Raw genomic sequence first — 13,011 nt, 5'->3', positions numbered from 1 at the left:
TCAGAGAAAAAGTCAAATTGAACCTGGACCAGCAGAAAAGAACGAAACGTTAGAATTGAGTAGATCATTTAAAATAAATGTACATTCATACATTTTCTGATATTAAAAAAAGTGCAAGACTAGAAATTGACAAATTATAACACCAACAAAGTTAAAGAAGTTAAGACCTGACCGGCTCTGCAAAATCAATTTAAGTCTTTTACTTAGTGTGAAAAAGATAACTCTGTTTCCCTGGAGCTGAAGAAGTGTGGATGCATTCAAATGATAAAAATTAAAAAGTAACAACAACAACAAAACTAACATTTATTAAATTAATTTAAAAGATAAAGTCATAAATAGTGAGAAAGTCAAACCTTTATCTGTCAACATCTACATTATGAGCTCAACATTACGATATTATACATTCATAATAAAATTACACTATTAAATAGTAATTTCTTTAAGTGATACTATATATAGATTAAGCATAACTAAACGTGTAAATTAACAATGTCCACCAGAAGAGGGAACCACAGAGGCCATGAAGCAGATCTGAGTTTCCTGTCTTTTCTGATGTGGAATGTTTCTGACATCGTCTTTACAGTTAAACAAAAGTGAAAGTTTAAAGTTTGGTTGGAGGCTGTGACTGCAACGTTTTGTTCCACCAGAGGGCGCTGATTATCTACTGAATACCTCTGGGATGTACAGTATATATAAACTGTGTGTCACTGAGTTATTCAGTATAATGAATATTAAAACACATTCTCTCTCTTCCTACTCCGAGGTGGTTTCTGCGTCACAGGAGGAACAATTTAAGAAATTTAAAATAAAACCAGTTTCCAGGTTCATCTTTAAATGTCCAGTTACTTTCTTATTAAAAACATTAAACATGTGTCATATTCAAAAGTGTTGTTTCCTGTAGAAGGTTCGAGGGACGTTAAGTGTTCATATTGTCCATTTTATTTACTTGTTTGACTAATACAAATTCATAATTGTTTATATATATATATTATTTAATATCTATTTATTATATTTACCTTAATGTATTTAAAGTAAAGAAGAGCTGAAATATAAATATGAACAAGTTAAAATATATTATATTATATAATAAGTTCCTATTGTATTAAATGTGCAATATAAATAAAAGAGACTTGATGGATATAAGACTTCTTCTAAAAACAAATCTGTGAGTTTTTTTCTGGTGATTTAGTTTCTGTTCAGAACTAAACTATAGAGTCTTATTCTGGGATGTCACAGTTTGACCTTTGACATCGAGCTGGAGATGGAAGCCGACAGCTGACGGAGAGTTGGTGTCAGCTGACGACGCGGAGCTTTCTGTCTGCGACCGTCCGACCGACAACATCCTCCAACATGGACACCAGCAACATGTTTAACCCCAGGTACGACTTGAAAATCTCTGTTTTTGTTCTTCTATTGTCTTTATTTTATCACTAAGCCATTTCTCACTGATGTAAATAAATATAAAAAGAGGATCCAGATTCCTGCAAAGGATAAATTCCACAGTGAATCCTGTTCAGAGCATGTGAGTCGTCTAAGATGTTTGTGATTTTCACTGTCATTCATCATCAGACATCATTCCAGTGATTTAATTTAAACCTCCACAGCTGCAGGTATTTTTCCTCTTTGTGCCGCAATTATTCATTTTTTATTACATTGCTTCAGATTGTTTTAATGTGAGTATAGTAACTTAGTTTTATTATGTTCATGGAAAAACAAAAATATATATAGATACTTTTGTTCACTTAACTTTATTCAGACAAAGAAAGCTGAGTCTGTATCATACAATCTTTTCTTTAGTTTGGTTCTTTATAAACTCTTAAGTATGATCTGGCAAAATGTGTATTTTTTTAATTTAGTTTCAATAATAAACATCACTATTTTATGTGTGTGACTGTGGTTCAGGTATCACTGAGGTTGTGGGGACCTGAAACTGTTTACACACAAACATAATGGAGGCACGGAGTAAAGATACGTTGTAAGGTTAAATGTAATGTGTGTGTGGTTGTGTGTTTTTGTGCGTGAGTTATTTATAGCAGGAGGCCTGACTGCAGCTGTTGTATCTCTTTACATTTCAGCAGTTGATTTAGCAGCTGCTGCTTGTGTGTGTGTGTGTGGGGGGGGGGGGGGGGGGGGGACACAAGGTCAAATATCACATTTAAGATAAAGATCAGGAGAAAAGTGTTGGTTATTAACATATAAACATGGTCATTTTATTTTTATATATATGTTCACATTTGTCTTTGATCCGTGTCCTATCTGCTGACATGGAGGAGGATTGGTTTATGACCTTTACTGCAGCCAGCCACCAGGGGGCGATATAGATGATTTGTCTTGATTTGGTGGTCCATGTTTATAAACAGTCTGTGTTTTGTAGAGAGACGAGTGTCATGCATTTGGTTGAACGTGAATGTAAATGTTAACCAGACGTAGCTGCCGGGTGCGTCTGTAACTTCTGTTTATCATTATGCAAATGTGTGTGAAGTCCTTAGATGTTGTTACTGTGTAGTTTCCTTCATCGCAGATAACATCGATCGAAGCGTCTTTCTAGTCTTTAATGTCTCATTTCAGTTTCAGTCACATCTTCAGTCCTTCTTCATGTGGTTCGTGTGTAAATATCTCAGCTTTAGTCTCGTTACTGTGAAATAAAACAGACGCTGAGAGATGTTTCAGATGTTTCTAACATACAGCTGAAATAATTTTACTGTTGGGTTTACAGCAGTCAGTCAGGAATCCAGGTCGTACAACAAAACAGAAATACTCAAGAGTTCTGGATTCAAAACCTGACGTTAAAAATGTGCAAATGTATGTGAAGTTTCCAGCAGGTTTATCTCCCACCTTAGACACCTCAGTTATCTGCAGCCTTTTGCCACAGTGTAACATCGTGTGTCTCTATGTTTCCCACTGTTTCACTCTCACCTCTGTTTGTCCGACTCTCAGCTTGGCAGCGGCGCTCATGAAGCTGGATCCAGAGGATGGTGAGCAGATCATGGAGTATTTAAAAACTCAAGCTCTGCTGACCAGAGAGAAAGCACGTAAGAACAAAATACACCAACTCATTTTCATGCAAAACCAAGTCAACGGCCAGAGAAACAAACCAGAAACACTGAGAGTAAGAAAATAACTAAGAACCATTGTGTTTTTAATTAGCTGGTCCACATATCTCTGCTTATTTCTTTAATCTGAGGCTTGTTTGTTTGTAACTGAATGAAAACCTGTGACGAAAACGAGGCAACGTGCTGAGGACGGTGATGTGTGTGTTTCAGTCCTGCAGGCGTCAGTCCGAGAGCAGAAGAAGCTGCTGGTGGAAAACGGCAAACTGAAGAAAGACATCGAACAGCTAAGAGTTCAGCTGCAGGAGAAACAACGGAGACGCATCGGTAAAGCTACGAAAAACAGATCTTGAAAAATGCAATCGTTTTTTAAACATGATATTCAATTTCCAGAATAACCTCGGTTTCACGAAATGTCATAACTTTCAACAATATCCTCACTTTTCAAAAATGTCTCCATCAATGCTCTTATTTTCCACATATTTCAAAAAGTATTTCTCCCAAATGTTTGCGGTTACAAAAATGTCCTCACAAACTCTTCCAAAGAAATGTCTGAACTTTCATCAAAATGTCTTTAATGTACAAAATGTCCTCACAATGATAGGAGTACAAACACAGACACACAGTGAGACGACTGTCGTTGATTTTCTTTCTCTCGGAGCCGAACCTGATTATTTACAGACCAAATCTTTTCTTAGATTTAATAAGAACTTTATCAAGTCAAAATCTTTTGGAATTTTATCCAGAAGATGAAACAGATACATTTGAGTAAATGTCTCTCTCTCTCTCTCTCTCTCTCTCTCTCTCTCTCTGTCTCTCTCTCTCTCTCTCTCTCAGCCAAGACTCTGTTCTCCTCAGCCCCGCCTACTCCAAATCAAGGCCCAGCCCCCCCAACACCTGTCAATCAAGCGGTCACTCCCACAGGAGCATCAGTCCCTCCCTCCTCTTCCTCACATGAGCAGAGAGCGAGACAGGGGAGGAGGAGGAGAGGGGAGAGGAAAGGTGAGAGGAAGAGGAAGAGGAAGAAGGGAGTAAATAAATGAAAGAGAAGAAAAGATTGATTCTCTCCCTCTCTCACACAGCTCCTGCCACCTGTGATGCTCTCTCTCTGGGGGTGGAGCCTCGTGTTGACGTGTCACGACTCGACCTGAGGGTGGGGCGGATCCTGAGCGTCCGCAGTCACCCATTGGTCGAGTCCATGTCCATCCAGGAAGTGGACCTGGGAGAAAACGCACCCCGGAGGGTCGTCAGCAAACTGGGAGAGAAAACACAACTGGAGGAGGTGATGCACAACTTATCCTTTAATTATTATCATTAAAAATATCACACAAATCTAAATACAATGATTTTATCCACTCTCAAAACATCTCAACAGCTCCAGGACGGACTCGCTGTGTTGCTATGTAACGTGAAGGCCTGTAAGCTGAGGGGCGTGGTCTCCCAGGCTCGCATCCTCTGTTGCTCCACCTCTGACGACTGCATAGAACTACTAGCCCCGCCCACAGGCTCTGTACCTGGTGACAGAGTCACCTTCCTCAACTACCCCGGTAACCATGGTTACTAGGTTGTCTCTGTAGACGATGAAGCTCTCTACATGTTGACCCTCAGGAGGTCTGACCCTGTTGTTCTCTGTGTTCAGGTGACTCGGACAGAGAGCTGCAGTCCAAACAGAGGGTTTGGGAGCTTCTTCAGCCCGACCTGCGGGTGGACAACAGGGGCGTGGCCAACTATAAAGGCTGTGGGTTCGAGGTGAAGGGGAAGGGGCTGTGCAGGGCCCCCTCCCTGACCAACTGCACCATCAAATAGACACAATGAGGGCCCCAACAGATATTAATCACTATAGGTTAATGCTGTTCGCTAACAAAAGAAGAAAACTTTACATCGCTATTGTTGATTGATTAAAAACACTTGAAACCACAATCGTCTGTTTCATTGTCTCATCAGACTTTCAGGACAGTGGAGAATAAGTCATGGTGACATATTTCAACTTGGAAGTCCTCGAACAAAGGTGCTCCTCATAACTACAGTGCACGTGAGTGGTCCATGTGAAACGCGTTTTCAGACGTGTTCGGGTGGACAGGGATCAGAATACAGAGTATGGACGTAGCCTCAGAGTGTGAACTCTGTCCTGACTTTCACAGCTCTGTGATGGTTTCTGGCTGAGAGGCGGAGCACTCCATCTCTCAGCGGTTGTCCTCTGATCAAGGGCCAATCGCAGCTGTTGTCCAAGAACAAGACTCCACCCGCTGCCTCATTGGACAGAGCTGTCAGCCAATCAGAGGTCTGTGATAGGTAGACGGAGGGGTGAAGTCCCGCCTTCTCCAGGTAATCAGCATGTGTGATAACGAGTAAGGCGTGAAGACGCCACTCTGGTCCGAAGAGACGCTGAACACACACACACACACACACACACACACACACACACACACACACACACACACACACACACAGATATATAAAACACATTAAGTTTATACAGAACAATATGTATAGAGTGGTTGTTCATGTACCTCCACATGTTTCTCCAAATGTGTGTTTTCATGTGACTGGTCAGCTCTCACAACGACCACAAGCACGTGCACGCCCTCAGGACAGAGCTCGTGCACACTCTGCGGGTGGGGCGGCAGAGGTGACGTGTCAATCACTCTCAACGTGAGGTCAGACTCCGCCCCCTGTCGTCTGAAATAACGCGGGAAATTTCTGCTGAGAACCTGGAACTCTGTCGTCATGGAAACACCAGTGCCTGTCTGAAACTCATGTCCACCTGCAAAATATATGAGTATAGGAAAAGAATCGTACAATTTAAACATGTATTCATTTTGATTCATTTTCCTGTTTGTTAAAACTTCTAAACTTTAATAAACATTGAAAATTTGGAAGCTCAAGAAAAGACAAACATGAATAAAAAGTTGAACGTAATGAAAATATAAAAGGATTTAACAAATTTGTAACAATTGTGTGATGATTAAAAATATAATATAGTGAATAATTATTTAACAGGTGGTTATAAAAACGACTATAGTTGGCAAGCTAATAGCGAACAGGCTAATAAGCGAAGAACATCACTGGTTCAATTTTAAAGGGGGCGACAGAATCTAGAACTGACCAATCAGAGCGTTCCCCACAGAGCTCCTCCCACTCTGCTTGTCACCAAGCAACAGCACATTCAATGTCAGCACTTTCCGCTCGTTGTCGTGTTGGTGATTCCACCTGCTGAGCATAGTAACAAGGCTGTTTCCATGGCGACTGCGATCCGTGATGATATCCATCTAAAGATACAACGAAACAATTTCTAAAAATAAAAAAAAATCCAAATTGAGTTTTGTAGTTTAACGTTAACAGTTATCAACTTCAAATCCTGAATCCACCTGTTTCATATCATTATCTTTGATTTGTTGTATTCCTGAAATTTTCCAGATGGAATAAATACTTTGTAAAAACTATTCTGAGTAAATATTTCCTATTTACTTAGATATTTCCAAAACACTCTTTCAACAACATTTCTCAGAATAAATCAAACTATTGCTTCAATAACATTAAAACTAAGTACAGATTGTCCCTTTATTCAGATGTTGGATCTTTTGTTGTTGTTTCACAAAATGAAAGATTACATCATAACTTCCTCCAGGCAGGAGTTTCAGAGTTAAACACAAACTGAGCTAGTGTGATTTTACAGTTGGATCGTTGTAATAAATTATATCAGCAATGATTCACCTGCTGTAAAGAGTTCAAGAGTCAACTTTTAATAAAATATAAAAACAGTTAAATGAACAGAATACGAGTCTTACCTGGTTTAATGGACCAGAGGAGCAAAGCAAAGACACATTTCCTGGACTAAATGATACGGGAGGTTGTGTGTGTGTGTGTGTGTGTAGGGTTGGTTTCTGGTTAAATAATAACCCATCTGTTCACCGCTCTGCAGTTTTATTGGGTCGTAAAAGTGACAAACATCTCTGCTGTTTGAATTTAAAGACGCACATTAAAAGGGATGTGGTGTGTAGTGTGTTGTATGGTCGCCTTTTTGTTTTTACCAATCAAATAAAATCTGAATCATCTAAATCCAAGATAAATATGAATCTCATATATCTAAAATGTTTATATTAAGATAATGTTGATATAAAAAAGTTATTTTTAATATGATTTTCATACAATTACATTCTTATAATATTGAGTATCTCACATAACTATGAAACTTGTGATGTGTGAACTCAATTACTGATTATAATAATTATTAATAATAATTATTTATGGGTGTAATTATTAATGATTCTCATAACTATGATATTTGATAAAAGGAACATTATAATAATTTCATTAAGCTTTGATTCGGTCAAAAACATATAATACTGTCATTATATTTATTACATAAGTATGACCATGTATTATAATCGTGAGATTTTATGATAAAAATAATCATAATAATCATAATAATATTTCATAATCATATGCATAATATCTGAATTAAGAGATAATATCTCAGAATTAGGAGATGCTGAATTAATTGTGATTATAATAATAATAATTAATAACTAGTTCTCACAAAGACATAATAGCTCAGTATTTGTATTATTGTTACAAATCCTTATAGAAGATTTGCAGTATAATAAAGATAAAGATGAGTTAAATATTGCAGAGAAGTTGTGAAATTGTCTCATGTGATGTTTTTACTGTTTTTCTTATATTAATCATGTGCATGTTTCCTGGATGACCTCAGTGGTTCGACCCTCAGCGTGAATGTGCTGCAGCTCTGTCAATGTCTCTGTGCTAATAAAGTTTGAGTCTAAACGGTCTGTGCCTCAGGCTGAGAAACATCATCTGCTCAAAGTTTATCCAGCCTGAGTCTGAAACCAGAGATAAAGTCATCTGAAGCAGTTTTTATTACTTTTATCATTATCAACAAACCACACACGCAAACACATGTTTGTCTTCCTACACATGTGAACTCAACCCAATTCTCTGTTTCAACTCAAAATCATGTAAGAGCAGAAAAACACTCATTTGAAGTAGTGCTGATTGTCCTCTCAATGCAATCCTAAATATCCTTATGATTTAGCTATGTTCTGAGAGGGCATTAATATTCTAGCAATGTATAAATGTATAAATGTCTCACACTGAGAAAATGTCCTCGCAGCCTGGAAATGTCCTCACAAAGCATTAATGTCCCTACAATGCACAGATGTCCTCATAATGAATAAATGCCCTCACCAATATAGGATTGTCCTTATAAATCACTAGTGTCCTCTTAATTTAATATTCAAACAATATATACCTCCAACATATATGATCTCCATCACTGTCCGTTTGTTATTTCTGGTTTCCTGACGTCAGAACAATCGACAACAATCAACTAACTGCTGTGATGATGTTATCGTCAGAAACAACATGTGAAACTGTGACATCAAGGAAAGAAGGACACACAGATGATGAAGTTACGATAACTAGGTAAGTGTGTGTGTGTGTGTGTGTGTGTGTGTGTGTGTGTGTGTGTGTGTGTGTGTGTGTGTGTGTGTGTGTGTGTGTGTGTGTATAATGAACACGCATTCACAGGGAAGTTGGGGAACACAGTTTCCTGAATGACGTAAGCATGGAAAAATACATTGTTCATGTTATCTTTATATCAACCGAATCCAAACTAAGGACAGTGATGCCCAACAGCTATCAACCACAAAGTGGAAACACACACACACACACACACACACACACACACACACACACACACACACACACACACACACACACACACACACACACACACACACACACACACACACACACACACACACACACACGTGTCTTATAGTCAGTGAGTCTCCAGAATACATCGCTATTTTTTTCCCTGGTATTTCTACTTCTGACTATATCTTTTAGTTATAATGAGTAAAATAAAAGAATGAAAAAAGATTCAGACATTTTGGGAACAACAAATTATTTTAATCACAAACACATTGATTCACAGAAGATTTAACATTAATCCGCAATATAACAACTTATAGAAAAATAACTCTCACATTAAAAACAGTGCAAATCAAACAGGACAAACCTCAGGCCTTTAACGAGGATTCAATGTTTTAACGCTTCGCAGGTGAATAAGGATTCAAAGAGTTTCTATTGACGTCCAGACTATTGACGTCTCTCATATTAGCATCTCTTGGATCTTCACCGTTTCCAGAGTCAGATGCAAATAGTTTCAGACTTCAGAGGCGTTAGAATGTGTATTTGTGGTTCAGGTGTTTCAGTGGGAGTTTCAGTGGAGAAAATACAAAGTCATTTCATTCATGTAAATGAATCCTTGTCAACCGTCCCCTTGAGTTTGGCTAATGTGAGCAGCTCTAACGAATTTATCAGCTCTTTAGTGGCTACGTGCCGAATAGCACCACAGTGTTACTGAAGCTAAAAAACTTTACTACACATATCAAAGTAGTATTTGATATATCATCGGATAAATAGAGTATTTTTATAATATATCTGTAACTTATTATTTAAAAAACAAAACAGAATATGGTGAAAAGAAGTTTAATAAAGCTGCTACACAGATAAGTTAATGTTAGTACATTAACTGTGGAAAACAATGAATCTAAATTGTTTTATTTTGTTGTAAAATAAAATATATCTTTACTTTCTTACTTCATTATGTTCTGAAATGTGGTTTTTCAAAATAAAAGCACATGATTGAGATCTTTGGATCCTGGAAGCCTCACAACAGACTCAGGTTTTCCTGTTGGTGTAAATGGAGTCAAACCGGACTTTAAAGTGGTTTCTGTTCGTCTAGACATCAGGAGGAAACCAGATCTGAACCACAAAGGGTTTCACATGCGGCTGAGTGTGAATGCAGACTGACAGGAAGCGAATTAGCATCGAGGTCGTGGGACAGTTTTGGGGGTTGTTGTTTTCACAGGTGTAAAAAGGTTTTCATTGGTCGCCTCTCACACCACCTGACTCTGTCTCTGGACTCTGTCACCGGCAAAGAGACGCAGCTCTTCCCTTCCTCCATCATCCCATCCTTCTTTAAGTCCGTCCATCCCTCCTCAGTCCTTCTGACAGACATGAAGTCTCGTTTTTGCCACCGCTGACAACGACGACGACTTTGTTGACGACAAAGAGGTCGAAGGCAACAAGGACGAGCGTGGAGACGAGTGGCGGGAAGGAGCAGATGCAAACTTGGACTTCACCGCCGCCGCCAGGAGCGATGAAGAGGAAGACAATACTGACGATGGCGATGAAGGCTTGGCGCCGGGCTCTCGCAGCGTTCGGCAGCTCAGCCCATCAGCACACGGGCAACGCTGGAACAGCTCCAGGCCGTGGTTCCCTTTTCGTCGGTGTCTCGTGCAAACTTGTCCCTCTCGCAACACCGGCTTGCAGATGCGTGTCCAGAAGTGACGGGCGCAGCACAAACTGTCCGAACAGTCGGACGAGCGCAGACAAGGATCCCCGACCTGACCTGCAAACACAAACACTGTCAATATTTAGTTTCACAGCAGAGTTTCAGATTCAAATGAACAAAAGAGACTATGTAGACTAAAAGGTAAAAACATTTCTTAACTATTTAGACAAAGTTTTACCTTTACCGCTCGTCCCTTTCATGTCCATTCTTCCTCTCTTTTTCCATCCTTTCTTTTTGGACAGCAGACTCAAATCTCCGTCAGAGTCGGGGATCGTCTGAGTCATAAAACTATCGACGTCAGGAACACAGATATCTGAAGGTGGAGAGATGAAACACTTTAAACTACAACTACATGATCGATATATGGAAACAAGAAGTGGCTTCTAATGATGACTAATTATCTAATTTATATTCTTCTCCTGGCAGAAACATACTGTACATAAAGACCAATCTTACTGTTACTGCAGCGGTTGCCAGGGCAACACATTCCATCCCTATGGCAGCGCTTCTTCCTCCTGTGACAGGTCTGGCAGCGTGAGTGGGCTGGGCCTTTGCTGGGGGCGTGGCAATAGCTGCCCTCGCTGCACTCCAGGTCGCTCATGCACTGGTAGAGCTGCAGAGAGAGAGAGAGAGAGAGAGAGAGAGAGAGAGAGAGAGAGAGAGAGAGAGAGAGAGAGAGAGAGAAAAATACATTTAAAACAACTAACAATAACAATTCTGTCGGTAAAGTTTGAAACGTTGTAAGAATCATAACGTTAAAGCTAAGGTTGAGGGAACAGAGACTTGTGGGGTAACTTTACGATTTTGAGTGACTTATAATTTATTTTATACTTGTAAACCACTACTTTGCAGAAATATTGTACTTTCTACTCCATTACATGAATTTAAACTTCACTTTTAAATGAATCTGATGAAATGTTACATTAAAAACATATAAGATTGTTGAATTTCACATGTTGATGTTGAGACATTTAAACAACTGAACTTTTAAATCAAATATTTAACACTAAAATACACAAAAGTCTGAAAAATAAAATATATTCATGAGTCACATGACGTCCCATGCACTCACCGTCAGGTCCAGACTCGGTTCCCACGTGCTCCGGTTCACCGGCAGCGCGTGCCCTTCCCTCAGGATCACCGTCCTGATGGAGTTGAGCCGGACACGCGCATCCCCGCCTCGAGAACACGCCGACAGCACGAGCACGAGCATCACCACCATCATGACTGAAACTAAACACGAGACAGAAACTTTTATTCTGGAAATATTTTTACAAACTGATACAAAATCACATCAATAAATGAATCGATATATTATAATGTCTATCAGCTCATAATATATAAAACCTCAGACTGAGAAAGTCCTCTTCTTCTTCTGAGTTGATGTTTTAAAAGAATTTTAAACAAGTCTAGATGATTTAACGTGAATTGAAAATATTTTACATTCTTTAGAGAAAAGAGCAGAAATCTCACCTGTTTTTCTCTGGAACAAGTTAAAGGTCAGAATCGAATCCAGATCCAGTTCCTGATGATGAAGAATTAAATCCACAGTTTTTCTCTCCCCTGTTTCCAAAGCCTGTTAAACGGAACGAGGGGGAAGCTTGATCGTTTCTTTCAAATGAAAAGGTAAAAAGTGAAGGAGTCAGCTGAAGGTCCAGGTCCAGGTGAGATGCTCCTGGCTCTTCATCCGCTTTATAGACCGCTTCCATTCCGCCCACAGGCCCCGCCCCCTCCACATCGATACCACCCCCCCTCCTGCAGTCATCGATACAGGTAAAAACACCAGAACATGTTTGTTCCATTTAAAACCACTTGGTTTGTTTCACTGCTTGTTTTTAAATCTGCAGAGTCAAGTTCAATAAGAACAAACACAGTCACAACTTTATTTTCAGACAACGGGAGCAGGTGGATGTTGGTTTTCCATCTTCATCACTGATCACCTTTATGTTTAATTAGAAAAAACATTTCAAAACATTTAAATCACAATATGGAGAAAACATCTGACCACGTAAACAAAAAATACAGACTTTTCATTTGTGTTTTGAGTATATAAACAAATAAAACTACCTGAGGTTATAAGATAAATTGGCTGTGTTACGGCAGCAAAAAGGGAAACTTCAAATAAACAAGAAACTATAAAGGATATAAATAAATAAAAATAGTAATATATACAATATAAACCAAATAAAAAGAGTGTAAAAGTATTTCACATGTGAAAAATTATAATATCACTGTGTAAAACACACAGAAATGTAAGAAATGTATTTGTAAACTGACTGAGTTGAGCTGAGACCTTGTTTTCTTCTGCTATTGTACAATATTTTACCCACAAATATTAATGCGAATATTCTCAAATATTTGTGCAATGTATGAAGATTTTACGTTTTTTATCATTATTGTCTTTCTTTCAAATTCTATGTAGTGTCTTTGAGTTGCTAGCGAATCGCTATACAAGTAAAATGTATCATTATATTATTATTATGAATATTACAAGTATAAGTGCCGTAGTTGTGTACTTAGTTACCCCACAGAACAGGTGATGACTGCTGTGTTTCTTCAGGTGTTGTGTACTTGTGTATA

At 38.8% G+C, this 13,011-nt stretch overlaps 4 protein-coding genes across 5 annotated transcripts in view; 1 reads left to right on the top strand and 3 right to left on the bottom strand.

Annotated features, from left to right (window-relative positions):
• The first annotated feature begins 1,240 nt into the window (after positions 1-1,240).
• On the top strand, positions 1,241-4,970 carry aimp1b (aminoacyl tRNA synthetase complex interacting multifunctional protein 1b). Its single transcript, XM_034568933.1, has 7 exons — positions 1,241-1,379; positions 2,938-3,032; positions 3,264-3,377; positions 3,888-4,052; positions 4,133-4,332; positions 4,426-4,597; positions 4,690-4,970. Exons 1-7 carry the CDS (start codon positions 1,351-1,353, stop codon positions 4,854-4,856), a joined length of 942 nt encoding a protein of 313 aa, XP_034424824.1. The 5' UTR covers positions 1,241-1,350; the 3' UTR covers positions 4,857-4,970.
• LOC117752171 (complement factor I-like) overlaps positions 2,105-13,011 on the bottom strand; it is a 25,570-nt gene continuing 14,663 nt past the window's right edge. Inside the window, exon 18 of the mRNA XM_034569363.1 lies at positions 2,105-2,124. The gene's annotated coding sequence lies outside the window, so the exon portion shown is untranslated. The remainder of the gene's footprint in view (positions 2,125-13,011) is intronic.
• On the bottom strand, positions 5,072-7,186 carry LOC117751916 (GTPase IMAP family member GIMD1-like). Of its 2 annotated transcripts, XM_034568967.1 has the most exons (4): positions 6,839-7,186; positions 6,157-6,342; positions 5,561-5,814; positions 5,072-5,435 (listed from the first exon to the last, which is right to left on the bottom strand). In XM_034568967.1, the coding sequence occupies exons 2-4, from the start codon at positions 6,317-6,319 to the stop codon at positions 5,160-5,162; spliced, it is 693 nt and encodes a 230-aa protein (XP_034424858.1). In that variant the 5' UTR covers positions 6,320-6,342; positions 6,839-7,186; the 3' UTR covers positions 5,072-5,159. The 2 variants fall into 2 exon arrangements, with proteins under 2 accessions (XP_034424858.1, XP_034424857.1); XM_034568966.1 differs by lacking the exon at positions 6,839-7,186 and having other exon boundaries at positions 6,157-6,487.
• On the bottom strand, positions 9,656-12,081 carry LOC117751906 (dickkopf-related protein 2-like). Its single transcript, XM_034568946.1, has 5 exons — positions 11,905-12,081; positions 11,504-11,664; positions 10,888-11,044; positions 10,610-10,744; positions 9,656-10,488 (listed from the first exon to the last, which is right to left on the bottom strand). Exons 2-5 carry the CDS (start codon positions 11,654-11,656, stop codon positions 10,076-10,078), a joined length of 858 nt encoding a protein of 285 aa, XP_034424837.1. The 5' UTR covers positions 11,657-11,664; positions 11,905-12,081; the 3' UTR covers positions 9,656-10,075.

This window comes from Hippoglossus hippoglossus, chromosome 18 (assembly GCF_009819705.1).
Source record: "Hippoglossus hippoglossus isolate fHipHip1 chromosome 18, fHipHip1.pri, whole genome shotgun sequence".
Lineage (NCBI taxonomy): Eukaryota > Metazoa > Chordata > Actinopteri > Pleuronectiformes > Pleuronectidae > Hippoglossus > Hippoglossus hippoglossus.
Note: the sequence above shows the minus strand (reverse complement) of the source record. Positions and strands in the feature narration are given on the sequence as shown.

What these genes read in the sequence shown, in the direction of transcription:
- LOC117751906 (XM_034568946.1), bottom strand. Translation starts at nt 11,656, where the DNA reads ATGATGGTGGTGATGCTCGTGCTCGTGCTGTCGGCGTGTTCTCGAGGC. An exon ending in TGGCAACCGCTGCAGTAACA is followed by an intron (nt 10,745 to 10,887) that starts GTAAGATTGGTC and finishes CTCCACCTTCAG; the next exon opens with ATATCTGTGTTCCTGACGTC. An exon ending in GAAAGGGACGAGCGGTAAAG is followed by an intron (nt 10,489 to 10,609) that starts GTAAAACTTTGT and finishes TTGTGTTTGCAG; the next exon opens with GTCAGGTCGGGGATCCTTGT.
- aimp1b (XM_034568933.1), top strand. Translation starts at nt 1,351, where the DNA reads ATGGACACCAGCAACATGTTTAACCCCAG. An exon ending in AGAAAACACAACTGGAGGAG is followed by an intron (nt 4,333 to 4,425) that starts GTGATGCACAAC and finishes ACATCTCAACAG; the next exon opens with CTCCAGGACGGACTCGCTGT. An exon ending in CACCTTCCTCAACTACCCCG is followed by an intron (nt 4,598 to 4,689) that starts GTAACCATGGTT and finishes CTCTGTGTTCAG; the next exon opens with GTGACTCGGACAGAGAGCTG.
- LOC117751916 (XM_034568967.1), bottom strand. Translation starts at nt 6,319, where the DNA reads ATGGATATCATCACGGATCGCAGTCGCCATGGAAACAGCCTTGTTACT. An exon ending in TGTGGGGAACGCTCTGATTG is followed by an intron (nt 5,815 to 6,156) that starts GTCAGTTCTAGA and finishes TATATTTTGCAG; the next exon opens with GTGGACATGAGTTTCAGACA. An exon ending in ATTTGGAGAAACATGTGGAG is followed by an intron (nt 5,436 to 5,560) that starts GTACATGAACAA and finishes GTGTGTGTTCAG; the next exon opens with CGTCTCTTCGGACCAGAGTG.